Source organism: Salvelinus sp. IW2-2015, linkage group LG4q.1:29, assembly GCF_002910315.2.
Source record: "Salvelinus sp. IW2-2015 linkage group LG4q.1:29, ASM291031v2, whole genome shotgun sequence".
In the NCBI taxonomy this organism is placed as follows: Eukaryota; Metazoa; Chordata; class Actinopteri; order Salmoniformes; family Salmonidae; genus Salvelinus; species Salvelinus sp. IW2-2015.
In genome coordinates this window covers 22,386,178-22,402,494 of record NC_036842.1, presented here as the reverse complement: position 1 = coordinate 22,402,494, position 16,317 = coordinate 22,386,178, and the positions used below count along the sequence as shown (strand labels likewise).

General features: G+C 40.0%; 1 protein-coding gene across 1 annotated transcript in view; it reads left to right on the top strand.

Annotated features, from left to right (window-relative positions):
- Positions 1-16,317, top strand: part of LOC111960857 (transmembrane protein 132D-like) — a 63,937-nt gene that overhangs the window by 10,254 nt on the left and 37,366 nt on the right. The window contains exon 3 of the mRNA XM_070439453.1: positions 3,891-4,800. Within this exon, the coding sequence (XP_070295554.1) occupies positions 3,891-4,800 (910 nt within the window). The remainder of the gene's footprint in view (positions 1-3,890; positions 4,801-16,317) is intronic.

Genomic DNA, 16,317 nt, shown 5'->3' with positions numbered 1-16,317 from the left:
AACATTCAGATGATGATGACGGGGGGAACAACAATCAGTGATGATGATGGGGGACAACATATATATAATGATGATGGGGGACAACATTCAGATGATGATGACGGGGGGACAACATTCAGATGATATGATGATGGGGACAACATTCAGATGATGATGATGGGGGGACAACATTCAGATGATGATGATGGGGGGGACAACATTCAGATGATGATGATGGGGGACAACAATTCATGATGATGATGATGGGGCAACATTCAGATGATGATGATGATGGTTGGGACAACATTCAGATGATGTCAATGAGATGATTGTGGGGGGACAACATTCCGATGGGATGAATTGATGTGGGGGGACAACATTCAGATGATGATGATGATGATGGGGGTCAACATTCAGACGATGATGACATGGGGGCAACATTCAGATGATGATGACGATGGTGGGACAACATTCAGATGATGATGATGATGATGGGGGACAACATTCAGATGATGATGATGATGGGGACAACATTCAGATGATGATGATGATGGGGACAACATTCAGACGATGATGACATGGGGGCAACATTCAGATGATGATGATGATGGTGGGACAACATTCAGAATGATGATGATTGGGGACAACATTCAGATGATGATGATGATGGGGACAACATTCAGATGATGATGATGATGGCGGGACAACATTCAGACGATGATGACATGGGGGCAACATTCTGTTGACGATGATGATGGGGGACAACATTCAGATGATGATGATGGGGGGACATCATTCAGATGATGATGATAGGGGACAACATTCTGGTGATGATGATGATGGTGGGACAACATTCAGATGATGATGATGGGGGGACAACATTCAGATGATGATGATGATGGTTGGACAACATTCAGATGATGATGATGATGGGGACAACATTCAGACGATGATGGCATGGGGGTCAACATTCAGGTGATGATGATGATGATGATGGTGGGACAACATTCAGATGATGATGATGATTAGGGACAACATTTAGATGAGGATGATGATGGTGGGACAACATTCAGATGATGATGGTGCGACAACATTCAGATGATGATGATGGGAGTACAACATTAAGTTCTTATGGCTGCGGGGGCAGTATTGTGTAGCTTGGATTTAAGGTGCACAGAGGTGCCCAGAGTAAACGGCCTGCTCCTCAGTCATAGTTGCTAATATATGCATATTATTATTATTTCTGGATAGAAAACACTCTGAAGTTTCTAAAACTGTTTGAATTATGTCTGTGAGTATAACAGAACTCATATGGCAGGCAAAAACCTGAGAAAGAATCCAAACAGGAAGTGGAAATTCTGAGGATGGTGGATTTTCAACCAAGATCCCATTGAAATTACAGCGAGATATTAATTTGTTTGCACTTCCTACGGCTTCCACTATATATCAACAGTCTGTAGAACTTTGTCTGATGACTCTACTGTGAAGTGGGGCCGAATGAGAGGAGAATTAGTCACCACTGCCATGAGGTGACCATTCTTTGACCATGCATAAGAGGGAGCTCCATTCCATCGCTCATCTGAAGTCAATGTAATTCTCCGGTTGGAACGTTTTTCAAGATTTATGTTAACAACATTCTAAAGATTGATTCAATACATCGTTTGACATGTTTCTACTGACTGTTATGGAACTTTTGGACATTTCGTCACGTTTTAGTGAACGCGCTAACCAAAGTAGCTAATTGGACATAAATAACGGACATTATCGAACAAATCAAGCATTTATTGTGGACCTGGGATTCCTGGGAGTGCATTCTGATGAAGATCATCAAAGGTAAGGGAATATTTATCATGTAATTTCTGGTTTCTGTTGACTCCAACATGGTGGCTAATTTGACTTGTTCTGAGCGCCGTCTCAGATTATTGCATGGTTTGCTTTTTCCATAAAGTATTTTTTAAATCTGACACAGCGGTTGCATTAAGGAGAGGTATATCTATAATTCCATGTGTATAACTTGTATTATCATCTACATTTATGATGAGTATTTCTGTTGAATAGATGTGGCTATGCAAAATCACTGGATGTTTTTGGAAATAGTGAACGTAACACGCCAATGTAAACTCAGATTTTTTTTATATAAATATGAACTTTATCAAACAAAACATACATGTATTGTGTAACATGAAGTCCTATGAGTGTCATCTGATGAAGATCATCAAAGGTTAGTGATTAATTTGATCTCTATTTGTGCTTTTTGTGACTGCTATCTTTGGCTGGAAAAATGGCTGTGCTTATTCTGTGGCTTGGTGGTGACCTAACATAATCGTTTGTGGTGCTTTCGCTGAAAAGCATATTTTAAATCGGACACTTTGGTGGGATTAACAACAAGATTACCTTTAAAATGGTATAAGACACATGTATGTCTGAGGAATTTTAATTATGAGATTTCTGTTGTTTTGAATTTGGCGCCCTGCACTTTCACTGGCTGTTGTCATATCATCCCGTTAACGGGATTGCAGCCATAAGAAGTTAATTAAGCCCTTCTCAAGCTTGTTTTAGATTACCTGTACACAATTCATGTCTCAATTGTCTTAAGGCTCAAAAGTCCTTCTTTAACCTGTCTTCTCCCCTTCATCTACAGTGATTGAAGTGGATTTGACATCACTAATGGATCATAGCTTTCACCTGGATTCACTTGGTCAGTCTATGTCATGGAAAGAGAAAGTGTTCCTAATGTTTTGTACACTCAGTGTATAATAGGGCTGTGTATCCCATGGGCGTTCATACTGTATGTGCATTATTGAAAGCAGGATATGTATTGTGTACATCCACAGCGTTAAAGGGTCCAACTCCTGCTGGAGCATATATTTGTCACAACATTGTCCACCAGGTTAGATGTTATACAGTTGTTGCATGTTATGTTATGTATTTTAACAACTGTTGCCATTCTATTCTTCAACAGCATGTATTTTGTAATTACCATGTAATGTAGCTACCCTGTAGTTTTCTGAAGACCACTGTGCAATGTAGGGCTATCTCAGACAAGGTACAATAGCCTGTATATTACAACAGGATTGAACATATACGGACGGACCAATGAAGTTGTGGCAGAAAAATACTACCTAGATAAATTTGTTTCATACTTTGCCTAGTTATTGTAGTGCTCTGCTGTAAAGCTGCAAACCTGTTCTTGTTGATGTTTACAATGAAAGGGATTGTGCTGGATTTGCTGGATTTGTATTTTCCGCATGCACCGAACTCAACTGGTGTAGACTTTACTGTGAAATGCTCATTTACGAGCCCTTCCCAACAATGAAAATTTTAATCAAATAAAATACACATAAATTAAGCTATATACAGGGAGTACCAGTACAATGTGCAGAGGTACAAGGTATTTTAGGTAAATATGTATATGAAGGCAGGGTAAAGTGACTAGGCATCAGGATAAGTAATAATAAGAGTAAATAAAGAACAGAGTAGCAGCAGCAAAAGATGAGTGTAAAAGTGTGTGTGTGGAATGTGTATGTATGTGTGTATGTGTTGTGTCGGTCTGCGTGTGTGTGTTATGTGTGGCTGTGTCATGATGGACTGTATAGTGAGGCAGGAGGGCAGTGGGCTAGCTAGGACTTTCAGTGTGATAAGTGACTGGTGTAGATATTGGCTTTCAGCAAACCTTCCCTGAAAAGTTTGGTAATCTATTCTAGAATTCCGCTGAATTCACTGAATAAACACGGGTTACTGTGCATTAGAATGGCTTTTTATATCCACCATTATTCAATTTTTAAACCAAATGTTCAGAAAATCTATTCTATAATAATGCTACTATATACTTTCAACAGACATACATTTGCTACGTATGTGCTTTCTTTTTGCTCTATGCTAACAGCTGTATTTTATATCTCATCCTCTAGGTGTGCACTGCCAGGAGCTGTCCAAGGACAGCAAGAACCAAGCTCCCTTCCCTGTCTACCCCTCAGTTGGCTACCAGATCCTCAACGCAGACTACCTGCTGTTGAGGGAGTACAGCCAGGAGCTGCTGGGGAACTCCAGCCTGCAAGCCCAGAGGCAGGCCTTCCTCATTACCAACCCCGGGGCGGGCCTCCTGCAGCCGGCCGTCAATGTCACCTTCGGCTCCCTGTCTGTGGAGAGACCCATCGGCCCAGAGCTGCTCCTTGGCAGTCGCAGGATCCTCCCTGTCATCCTGGCCCGCCAGGTCCTCTCCTCTGCCCCCATTATCAGGATCCTCTTTCACATGCCCAGTATGGCCAGTGGAGGTGACGCTGGAGGGGGCAGAGCTGGGGAGGGGGTGGAGGTGGGTAGTGGTGGGAGGAAGGGAACGGAGGAGGGGGCACACTGTGTGACGACGTATGCCTTCTGTGAGACGCAGGAGGTGTGGGGGGCATGCCTGCTGTCCCCAGGGGGGTTCTGTGTTGCCCAGTTGAAGCCCGACCCGGCCTGGTTCAGCCCCGCCAGCCGCTCCTCCAGCTCCGACAGCAGGGATAGACAGGGAGAGGTGCAGGGTATTCCCGTGGAGATCTACTTCCAGAGCCGACTGGACTGGACAGGCCAGTGTGTGCCCCAGGACAGCCTGCAGCATGTGGGGGTGGGGAGGGGCGGCCCAGTGGGATCTGGTATACCCATGAGGAGGGTAGGGAGTGTCAACATCTTAAAGGCACCACCTGGAAACCCTACGTTCCTGCGTCTGAGGTTAGGGGGGGCCGTGGTGGTCCAGACCTCCTCCAAACCACTGAGGACCACCGACATGGCCACCTTCTATGTGTTCCTGTCCAGTGTGTCTGCTGTGGAGAGCTTCACTCTTAGGTAAGAGTAGGGCTGCACGATATGGGAAAAAATTGAATTGTGATTTTTTTGATCAAATATTGCAATTGCGATTTGACTTTTGATTTAGATCAAAACATATGGTTGAACAGTTGAAATAATAGAAATAGAATGATTTATATTAAAAAGCAAAAGTTAAAGCAGCATCGTTCTTATTTGGAACAATCTGTTGACTGCAATTGACCAAACAGAACAACATGCAAACTTATAGTCGATCTAACATTGAGAGGTAACTGCAGGGTTTGAGTGATGGGACGGGGCTTGGTATGTGGGATGCAGCCACAAGAGGAGAAAAAAACGGAGTAAACTATAAAAACTGACGTTACACGCAGCGTTTGAAAATATTGCATGCGATATGAAAATGTCAAAATATAGCATGCGATATGAATCTCTTGCGATTTGGATATTGCACATGTCAATATTGCAATTTCTATGTGAATTCAATTAATTGTACAGCCCTAGGTAAGATCACTGCTTGGATATACTGTCTGTCTGTGTGCCTCTGTCAGTCCATAGCTAGAATATCCAGGTCACAATCAGATCGTCTGATACATTAGCTGTGAAGTTTGCACATAATGGTGTTGATATGACCTTACTTTGTCTATATATTGTATTGTAAAGTTTAGTGTTGTCTAAACGTGCTGAACGTATTCTGCATGCACTGATACACTCTAACTCACTAATGGATCCATTCTACATCCTATTTGCTTAATGTAAGTTTAGGTCTGTATGTTGTGGTCGTACTAATGCATCATGACTTTTACCACTAAGTCTTCCTGTGCCTTTTCTGTTACCTTGACGCATGCTACCATAATGTGCTGGCCACTGGCTCAGAACATAAATCCATAAATAATAGAAAATTAAGAAATAGGATTTATGTATGGATTGTGAAAACATTCTCAGAACACATAGCAAATGTTTTTTCCTATTAAAAAGATGTTCAGTGTATATGAGGACAAAATAATATTGTGAGTAGTCAGAAATTAGAGACAGAATGGTTTTTATTGCCATTTTAGGCCTTGTGTAAAAAGTCTATCACCATGACGTATAAGAGGGGCTCTTCTCAAAGGATAAGTTCCATGCATTTAAATTGTAACTTAAGGCCACTTGAATGGCGCCAGGGCATGTCACCAAGGCCGTGCTGTGGGACGGTTGAACGCTGGTGTGGCTAGAAGTCGTCTTGCTGTTCCGCTCCCTACACAGATTACAGACTTGTTGTGTGCCAGTCCCAGTCTACTTCACTCCCGACTGGAAGAAGTTCAGAAGGCAGTCTTCCATAGACAGGGAAATAATTGGGAAATGGATTCGGCAGCCTTCATATCTTAACATCCCATTAACGTTTGAAAAGGGATCTCTGGATATTTTAGTTCATAAATAATGCATACATTTAATGGAGCAAGAAAACAAATAACTAACAACTGCCTGACTCCTTATGGTGAAAATTAACTTATTACGCAGGCAGCTTTATCGCGCCAAACACACAATTCAGTCTGTTTTGCAAAGGCTCTACTCGCTGCCTTGGATGCACATCGCAGAGCAGAATAAAATGGTGTTTATTGGAATGTTTTAGATCAGTATACCTCAAAGTCATTTCAATCGGCGGAAGTTTGCATTTTCCACTCTTCCACTCGTTTTGTTTGAAGAAACAGCAGAAAAGCTTCATATACGTTGTTATCCCAAAGTAGGGGACAAAGTAACACACCCATTTTCTCAGATAACATAGAAGATAGAATGACATAGTGAAGTCAGCACGTTCCTAATGCGGAGGACGAGCTCCTAGCAAAAAAACTGCCCAGTCTGACCATGTTTCGCCTAGTTATAAAAAAAGTCGTTTTAAGCAATGTAAGTTAAAAAAAGTACCTCAAAGTTTTTTTCGGTTGTAGAGTTGTGTTTAGTTGTTTAAGGTTCCAAATGTATGTCATTTTGTTAACCCTTCTAGGGGCGGTTTCGCAGACACAGATGAAGCATAATCCTAGACTAAATTGCACTTTTAAACTGGACTAACTGAAATGCCATTTCTCAGACATGGTTTAAAATAGTCTCAGACTTGCACTAGTCTAGATTTTAAAAATCTGATTTCCAGAAGGACGTTTAGAGTTCATCTAGATCTAAGTGAAGGCTTAAATTAAACCTGGCCTAGAGGCAGGTTTAACTTCTGATTAATGGATGTTGGCCCCAAGGTTGACCTTGGCAATGGAGGAAAATGGATTACCTGAACTAAAATCTATTTCTGTGTCCATTTCCATATGTACAAAGAAAATGCAGCTGATATAATTAGTTTTCTTGAGCCAAGGCTTTATCTGAGTCTCTTTGGGGAAGGCCCATCCCTCCTTCCCAACAAGTACTGATCCCCTTGAGGTTTTTGGGATCTGGAACCTTCCATCATGAAACAGGAGATTTGTGTAGTGCAAGTGAACTAACTGTATGCAGAATAGTCCACAAAGTCTGCAATGCTATATGTGAACTGAAAGACAATTATACCAAGTTCCCTGATGCTGCTGCCCGAGCCAACTACAAGGTAGAGTTCTATGAATATGGGAACTTCCCTGGAGACATTGGCTGTATAGATGGATGTCATATTCCCATCAAGTTTCTCTCTACAGCAGATGCTGAGGAGTACAGGAATCGTAAAAACTGGTTCTCAATAAATGTAAAAAGTGTGTGCAGTTCTTCTACATTGTTGCATGTTGGAAAGGTGCAACTCATGACTCAAGGATTCCTCTTTGTTCAGCTTGAAGGTGGACAACATAGTGGAATCTTACTTGGTGACAGTGGGTATGCACAGACCAACTTCTTGTTCACTCCCTATCTTCATGCAATAGGACCTGAGCAACAATGGTACAACCAAGCTCATATCCGCGAGGTATATTGGAGCACATGTTTGGTGTATGGAAGAGTAATTTCCAGTGTCTCAGAAGCACATTGCGCTTTTAACCAAGATTGCGCTTTTACCTCAGAAAGCATGGCTGCCTAGATCCTTGCATTGAAGATGAGGATGACACAGATGTTCCAATGGTTGAGGCAGACAATGACAGAAATGGACTAGCCTGCAGAGATGCTTTTGCTATGCAGCACTTCTCACAACAAAGATAGCTCAAGTGATTGAAGCAAACAGTAGCCATGGATTGGAAACAAAAATATTTTAAATTCACAAATGGAAATATCGGGACCCCGAACTGTTGCTGGTTTGAGAAGAACATTGGTACTGCTGCTGCTTCCTGTTTCTCTCCTCCTCCTTCATAACCAACACAACATGAAGGATTTGCGTCTTCATATCATGCTCTTCTTTTAAATACATTCGTTTGCGCTCATGAAATTCCATGGTCAGTTTCTCATGCATGCTCAGCCTCTTTGTCTTTGTCCTCCGGCCTGAGTTAGTGACACAATCTTCCCTTCTGGCTGCTGCAGATGTACTGGGCTGACCACCATCCTGTATTATCCCCTCTAAGCTATGGTGATCATCTGCCTCTAGAAAATGATTGCATTGCTGCATTAGAGAACATTATTTCTTCAAGAGTTGAGTTCATTACATAATTCTTATTATGGGAGTGCAAGAGACAACTGACAACATTACATGTTCCCTGGAGTACGGGGATTGCACATGTTGAATGAATTTGTCCTACCAAATGAGGATTGGAACAGTACCCCATCTGAACTGTCCAAATTGTCATCATCAAGGATACCTTCCAGAGGTTGCTGGCTCAACATTTCCCCCAGCTCATCTCTCTCTGGGCCTCCTGGGTGTCCATCACCAGTCTTGAAACGCTCCCTATGAGCAGTGGTGGAAAAAGTACCCAACTGTCATACTTAAGTAAAAGTAAAGATACCTTAATAGAAAATGACTCAAGTAAAAGTGAAAGTCACACAGTAAAATACTACTTGAGTAAAAGTCTAAAAGTATTTGGTTTTAAATATACATAAGTATCAAAGTAAGTGTAATTGCTAAAATATACTTAAGTATCAAAAGTAAAAGTAAAAGTACAATCATTTCAAATTCCTTATATCAGGTATTCCCAAACAGGGGTACGTACAATGCCGTCGGGGTAAGCCAAATAAAAATGTGATTCACATTTAAAAAATATATATATTCAAAAAAATGTTACTTAAAAAAAAAGAATGTTCTTCACATTTTCTAACTGTCCATTTAGTAAGGCCCGCATCCATAGAGACACACATCAGCTCTACTGGTAGTACTGCTGCTTATTTTTTTTATTTTTTTTATTGAACCCTCCAAGAACCCCCCGCAGTTCCCCAATAGCTGTCCCTCAACCATTCGAGACCCCTCCCACAGTCCCCCCCCCCCCGGAAAAGAAATAAAAATACAATTAATTCCATTCCCCACCCCAAGAACCCCCCAATGCACCAACAACCAAGATAATGAACTAAAGAGAAAAAAGGAAAAGACAGAAGAAAACAGCACAACAATGCCATTTTTTAAAACAAAATAATACATTTAAAACAAAGGACATCAAGGACAACTGAAATCATAACAGCAATCCCTACTTTATATGTTTGTGTGGATGTCTGGCACTATTACATGTATGTGTGTGTTCTTGTATGTGTTTATTTTAATGAGAGTGTGTGTATATGCATGTGTACAAACACCTGCACGGCATCAGCCTCAGGCAAACCGGCATTAGTTGTAAAAACACTGCCACTTAGTGTCATTCAAATGTACTTTTATTATGTTTTATTTAGACTTTTTTTTCTCCTTTATCTTTTGACCATCATTCTCTCACACACAGCAACTCCACTCCCACTTGTCTCCAATTCCACATACCAACCCTCAGCCCATCCCATCTATCTCTGCTGGCCACCCACTTCGTGTTTCTACGCAACACATATCTTTCAACTATGCTATGATGTTTAACGTACAATTTCGATCTATCTAATGGAATAGAATCTACAGATTGCGTGTTGAAGATAAATAATTTTACTAGGAGTATTAGTATATTAGTAATTGACTGACCCGGTTTCTCCAGATCTCCTAACAGTACTATTTCTTGGGTCAATTTTAGATCAATGCTATGCATTTTCAGCCATTCCTGAACCTGAGACCAGAAACAGGCTACCTGAGGGCAATACCAAAATAAATGGTCTATTGATTCTGTATCCTCACAACAAAATCTGCAGAGCTTCGATGATTTTATGCCTCAAATATTCAACATTTTGTTGGTGGCAAGATTTCTATATAATAATTTTAGCTGAAAGCAGAGTCTTGAATCTTGCGTTGTTTTATATATCAACTCATACACCCTGTACCATGGAATCGGTACATCAAAAATCTCTTCCCAACTATTTTGCAATCTGTATGGCACAGTTGTCAACATCCTCCATGTTTTTATTCCTCCACCAGTTTTGATCCTTTATATTGGGCAGACAGACCAGTTCCCTACCTCTTCCCACTGCCACCCGCCTTTTTGGGGCAATGCTGTAATCAATTGGTTGTACTCTTGGATTGAGCAGACCTTCCCGTACAATTATGATAACTTCATGAAGGACATAACTCTACCATTACAATTTACAATATAATTTAAGAAAAAAATACCCTGTTCGAAAATCTTTCCCATAAATACAGGTATTTTATCAACCAGCACATTTGAGTTCGCCATAATATTTGTTGTAATATTTGTTCTGTCTTTTCAGGGGGATGAAATTGAAATTGTAGCCAGCTCTGCAATGCTTGTTTGAAAAAGACAGATACTTTGAAAAAAGTATAATTTTCAATTAATCGAAAATGAGACATGGCAATCTGCACAAAGGCAAAAAGGCCATTTTTAAACAATGGATGAGCTTTTCTTATTAATCTACTTGAGAACCATTTAGGGTTCAAATAAAACTTTTGAATGAGTAAAGCTTTTAGAGAGAGGTTTAGTGCTTTTATATTTAATAATCTCAACCCACCCAATTCATATTCATTATATAGATAGGCTCGTTTTATTTTGTCTGGTTTAGCGTCCCAGATAAAGCAAAATATTTTTCGCTCATATGATTTGAAAAACGAATCATCAGGAGTAGGCAGCTCCATAAGTAAGTGAGTAAGCTGATATATGACTAAGGAGTTAATCAGGGCAATTTGTCCATAAATAGACAGGTATTTACCTCTCCATGGTTGCAGGATCTTGTCTATTTCTACAAGTTATCTATTGAAATTCATTGTGGAGAGCTTATTTATATCTTTTGTGATATGAATACCGAGTATGTCTACTTCACCATCAGCCCATTTTATAGGTAAGCTGCAATGTAATGTAAAAGTTGTATTTTTTAATGGTCTAATACATAATATTGTACACTTATCTTAATTAGGTTTTAGTCCAGGGAGTACAGAAAAGTTATCTTTAATGAGACATTGCAGGGATCTAGCTTGTGGATGTGGGACGTCCCACCTCGTCAACAGCCAGTGAAACTGCAGGGCGTCAAATTCAAAACAACAGAAATCCCATAATTTAAATTCCTCAAACATACAAGTATTTTACACCATTTTAAAGATACACTTGTTGTAAATCCAGCCAAAGTGTCCGATTTCAAAAAGGTTTTACGACGAAAGCACTCCAAACGATTATGTTAGGTATGAGCCAAGTCACAGAAAAAGACAGCCATTTTTCCAGCCAAAGAGAGGAGTAACAAAAAGCAGAAATAGAGATAAAATTAATCACTAACCTTTGATGATCTTCATCAGATGACACTCATAGGACTTCATGTTACACAATACATGTATGTTTTGTTCGGTAAAGTTCATATTTATATRCAAAAATCTGAGTTTAGGCGGGACYRTACTGTCTCACTTGSCAAAAAGCCWGAGAAAATGCAGAGCGKCAAATTCAAATTAATMACRATAAAAATTACTATAAAAATCTAACTTTCATTAAATCACACATGAAAGATACCAAATTAAAGCTACACTGGTTGTGAATCCAGCCAACATGTCAGAATTCAAATAGGCTTTTCGGGGAAAGCAAACGATGCTATTATCTGAGGATAGCACCATTGTAAACAAAGAGAGAGAAGCATATTTCAACCCTGCAGGCGCGACACAAAACGCAGAAATAAAAATATAATTCATGCCTTACCTTTGACGAGCTTCTGTTGTTGGCACTCCAATATGTCCCATAAACATCACAAATGGTCCTTTTGTTCGATTAATTCCGTCGATATATATCCAAAATGTCCATTTATTTGGCGCGTTTGATCCAGAAAAACACCGGTTCCAACTTGCTCAAACGTGACTACAAAATATCTCAAAGGTTACCTGTAAACTTTGCCKAAAAAWMTKAAACMACTTTTGTAATACAACTTTAGGTATTTTTTTACGTTAATAATCGATAAAATTGAAGACGGGATGATCTGTGTTCAATACAGGATTAAAACCAACTATAGCTAGCTTTCTGGTCTCGCGCCTCTAACAAGCAGGACACCTCGAGTGACTCTCGTTCAAGATGGCCGTACTTCTTCATTACACAAAGGAATAACCTCAACCAATTTCTCAAGACTGTTGACATCCAGTGGAAGCAGTAGGAACTGCAGGCGGGTCCCTCAGAAATCTGGTTTCCCAATGAAACCTCATTGAAAAGAGAGTGACCTCAAACAAAAAAGAAATCTGAATGGTTTGTCCTCTGGGTTTCGCCTGCTAAATAAGTTCTGTTATACTCACAGACATGATTCAAACAGTTTTAGAAACTTCAGAGTGTTTTCTATCCAAATATTCTAATAATATGTATATCTTATCTTCTGGGGATGAGTAGCTGGCAGTTTAATTTTGGCATGCTTTTCATCCAAAATTCAGAATGCTGCCCCCTACCCTGGAGAAGTTAACTTCTCTGCGCTACGGATCCCTTTTACGGGATCACTTTCCTAAACCACCGCTAGAATTGCAGGGCGCCAAATGCAAAAATATTACAAAAAATATTTATAATCATGCAATCACAAGTGAAATATACCAAAACACAGCTTAGCTTGTTGTTAATCCACCTATCGTGTCAGATTTTGAAAATATATTTTACAGCGAAAGAAATCCAAGCTTTTGTGAGTGTAGCTTTCAATGCTACAACAGCTAGCCCCAAATTAGCATGGTCACGAAAGTCAGAAAAGCAATAAAATTCATCGCTTACCTTAGATAATCTTCGGATGTTTGCACTCACGAGACTCCCAGTTACACAATAAATGTTATTTTTGTTTGATAAATATTACTTTTATAACAAAAAAACACCATTTGGGTTGCGCATTATGTTGAGAAAACCAAAGCCGTGTTCCGTTCGACAAATTCCAAAAAGTATCCGTAATGGTCGTAGAAACATGTCAAATGTTTTTTATAATCAATCCTCAGGTTGTTTTTAACAAACATAATCGATAATATTACCACCAGACCATAATCTATTCATTCAGAGACGAAAGGAAAATGGGGAGCCCCTCTCTCGCACGCAGGAAACATTCAGAGGACACCTGACTACTTATGAAACATCTCGCTCATTTTTCAAAATAAAAGCCTGAAACTATGTCTAAAGTCTGGTCACAGCCCGAGGAAGCCATTGGAAAAGGAATCTGGTTGATACCCCTTTAAATGGAAGAAAGACGGTCAAGGAAACACATTTAAAAAAATATATATATATAACTTCCGGGTTATATTTTCTCAGGTTTTCGTCTGCAGAATACGTTTTGTTATACTCACAGACAATATTTTGACAGTTTTGGAAACTTTGGAGTGTTTTCTATCCTAATCTGTAAATTATATGCATATTATACGATCTGGGTCAGAGAAAATGGCCGTTTACCTTGGGAACGTTATTTAAAAAAAAAAAAGAGGTTAACTCCGTCCATTATTTGGTTTAGGTGACTTGCTCCAATTTCACAAAATGCTTATGTCCCATCCCTAGTTTTTGAAGCATCCTTAGATCAGCACTAAGTGCACATCATTAATCTAATTAGTGCACATCATTAATCTAGTTAGTCCTTATTTACCTTAGTCTGGGACTACATAGTCTAGAATTTATCAATCTGAAGTTAAACAATGTCACAGAAAGCCAATTTTTTTATCTGGATTAATTTAAGTAGAATTAGCCTAGTCCTGATTTAAATTAAACTCTGTCCGGGAAACCGCCCTGTAGTGACTAAATGACAGCATAGCTTTTAAATATCATGTTAGCTAGTCTTGGGTGTTAGCCTGGGAGAACTACAAGAGAGACGGGTGGGACAAAAGTAACACAACGTAAATTTATGACATGGAAATGTTAATTTCCCCAGGTAAGTTGACTGAGAACACATTCTCATTTACAGCAACAACCTGGGGAATAGTTACAGGGGAGATGAATAGGTGACCATGATGGTATGAGGGCCAGATTGGGAATTTAGCCAGGACACCAGGGTTAACACTCCTACTCTTACAATAAGTGCCATGGGAACTGTAGTTACCACAGAGAGTCAGGACACCCATTTAACATCCCATCTGAAAGACAGCACCCTACACAGGGCAATGTCCCCAATTCCTTCCTGCGGTATTGGGATCTTTTGTTCTTTGACCACAGGAAAGGGTGCCTGCTACTGGCCCTCCAACACTACTTCCAGCAGCATCTGGTCTCCCATCCAGGACCAACCTTGCTTAGCTTCAGAAGCAAGCCAGCAGTAGGATGCAGGGTGGTATGCTGCAGGCCATTGTATCCTCTAGTTCATATTGCTTTTATAATGTTAACAAAATATCAACAAGCGACTGAATGTTTGAAAATTATATATGACATCATTAGAATTATGCTTTAATCAATTGACTGGATGGATCAGCTTCTCACATAAGCTTTTATCGACAGGTTAGTGGTTAAAATATATATCTTTATGATTCTGGGAGTCAATTACCTTATGTCAATCCATGGAAATGTGATAATGAGTTTGCCGTTTTTGAAGAGAATAAAGGAAGTGTATTCTACCAAGACACAAGGAGCGCACATGACAAGGACAGCTGGAGCGCACCAGATTGGTAGGGCTGTGCATGAATATTCATTGAAAATTGTGAAAAACATCTCCTACTACATTCCCGTTAAAGTGGGATGAGAAGATGATGGTTAATATAGATATTATGCCATCCATTTAGTCTGATTTATATTATAAGGCAAAATATTGTGGTTGCACAACATTGTGATTATTTTCATACATTTCAAACCTATAGCATTAATTATTCAAATCGACACAAACGTGAAATTATGGCTGATAGTACATTCGTTGAAAGTAATGAGCATTACAAACCAGAAACATGGACATAAGACAGATATTGTGCACTTCTCGCCAGCTGTTCTGTCCGAAGGCTGTGTTACTCCCGCCCTGCCGGCAGGTACAAAAGTAATGTTGCAGTAGTTCTATTATCTTTTTAATTATATTTATCTAGGCAAGTCAGTTAATTAAGAACAAATTCTTATTTACAATGACAGCCTACCCCAGCCAAACAACGCTGGGCCAATTGTGTGCCGCCCTATGGGAATCCCAATCACGGCCAGATGTGACACAGCCTGGATTCAAACCAGGGACTGTAGTGACACCTCTTGCACTGAGATGCAGTGCCTTAGACCACTGCGCCACTCAGGAGCCCAATTTAATTTCAACCCTTAACAAGGCCTGTAACAAATAAGGAGAAAACGCAGAGATAAAGAAATAATAAACATTTTTATTAAATAAAATAAACTGTCCAAGTAACAATGGAGTGTGTAGTCAGTATTGCAAGTGAGTGGATGCGTGCATAGATGGTGAAAATAAGAGGTGTTGAGAGGTGCCAAAACCTATGAACACAAAGAAGCCCCAAAATGCCACAACCAAAAACAACAGTATGTCTGCGTGGAGAGAGTCTCTTCAACGTATGGGGGAAAGGTATATTTATCCCCGGGACATACCCGAGCCCAGGTGTCCCATTTCGCTGACGACCCCCCCCCTGCTCCGCCCCCGACATCCTATTAAGGAAAACAAGAGCAAAGACAACGTTTTCGGCAGACAGAATGGGAGGGTTGTCACAAACTGCATTGAGACAATGATTTATCAATGACCCAAGACCAGCTCAGTTAAACCCTACCATTGTGTCGCTGAGTTGTCATAATACTGAAGCAAATGTACATTATCCCAGGGGCGTTGGCAGACACAATGTAAGAAACTTCAGTTATGTCCTCCTAACTGCCCTGAATGCCTCTGTTGACCCTACAGCTATTGTATGCAGTAATCATGTGCCAATGAACCAGAGTTATACTTTTAGCACTGAGGCGGTATGCCCTAGTAGGAAGTCCACTGTGTGCAGCTCACCCTGCACTATCAGCTCAAACATAAATAACATGACCATGTCTACTTCTGATAAGCTTTTCAGTAAAGCAATTAAAACAATCAAGCGTCCCAGAAATGTGCAAAAAATGTCCCACATATTTACATATGTCGCCTAAGAAACAAGGTTCATGAAATCAATAACTTGCTAGTAACAGATGACATTCCTATTCTGACTATCTCTGAAACTCACTTAGATAATACCTTTGATGATACAGT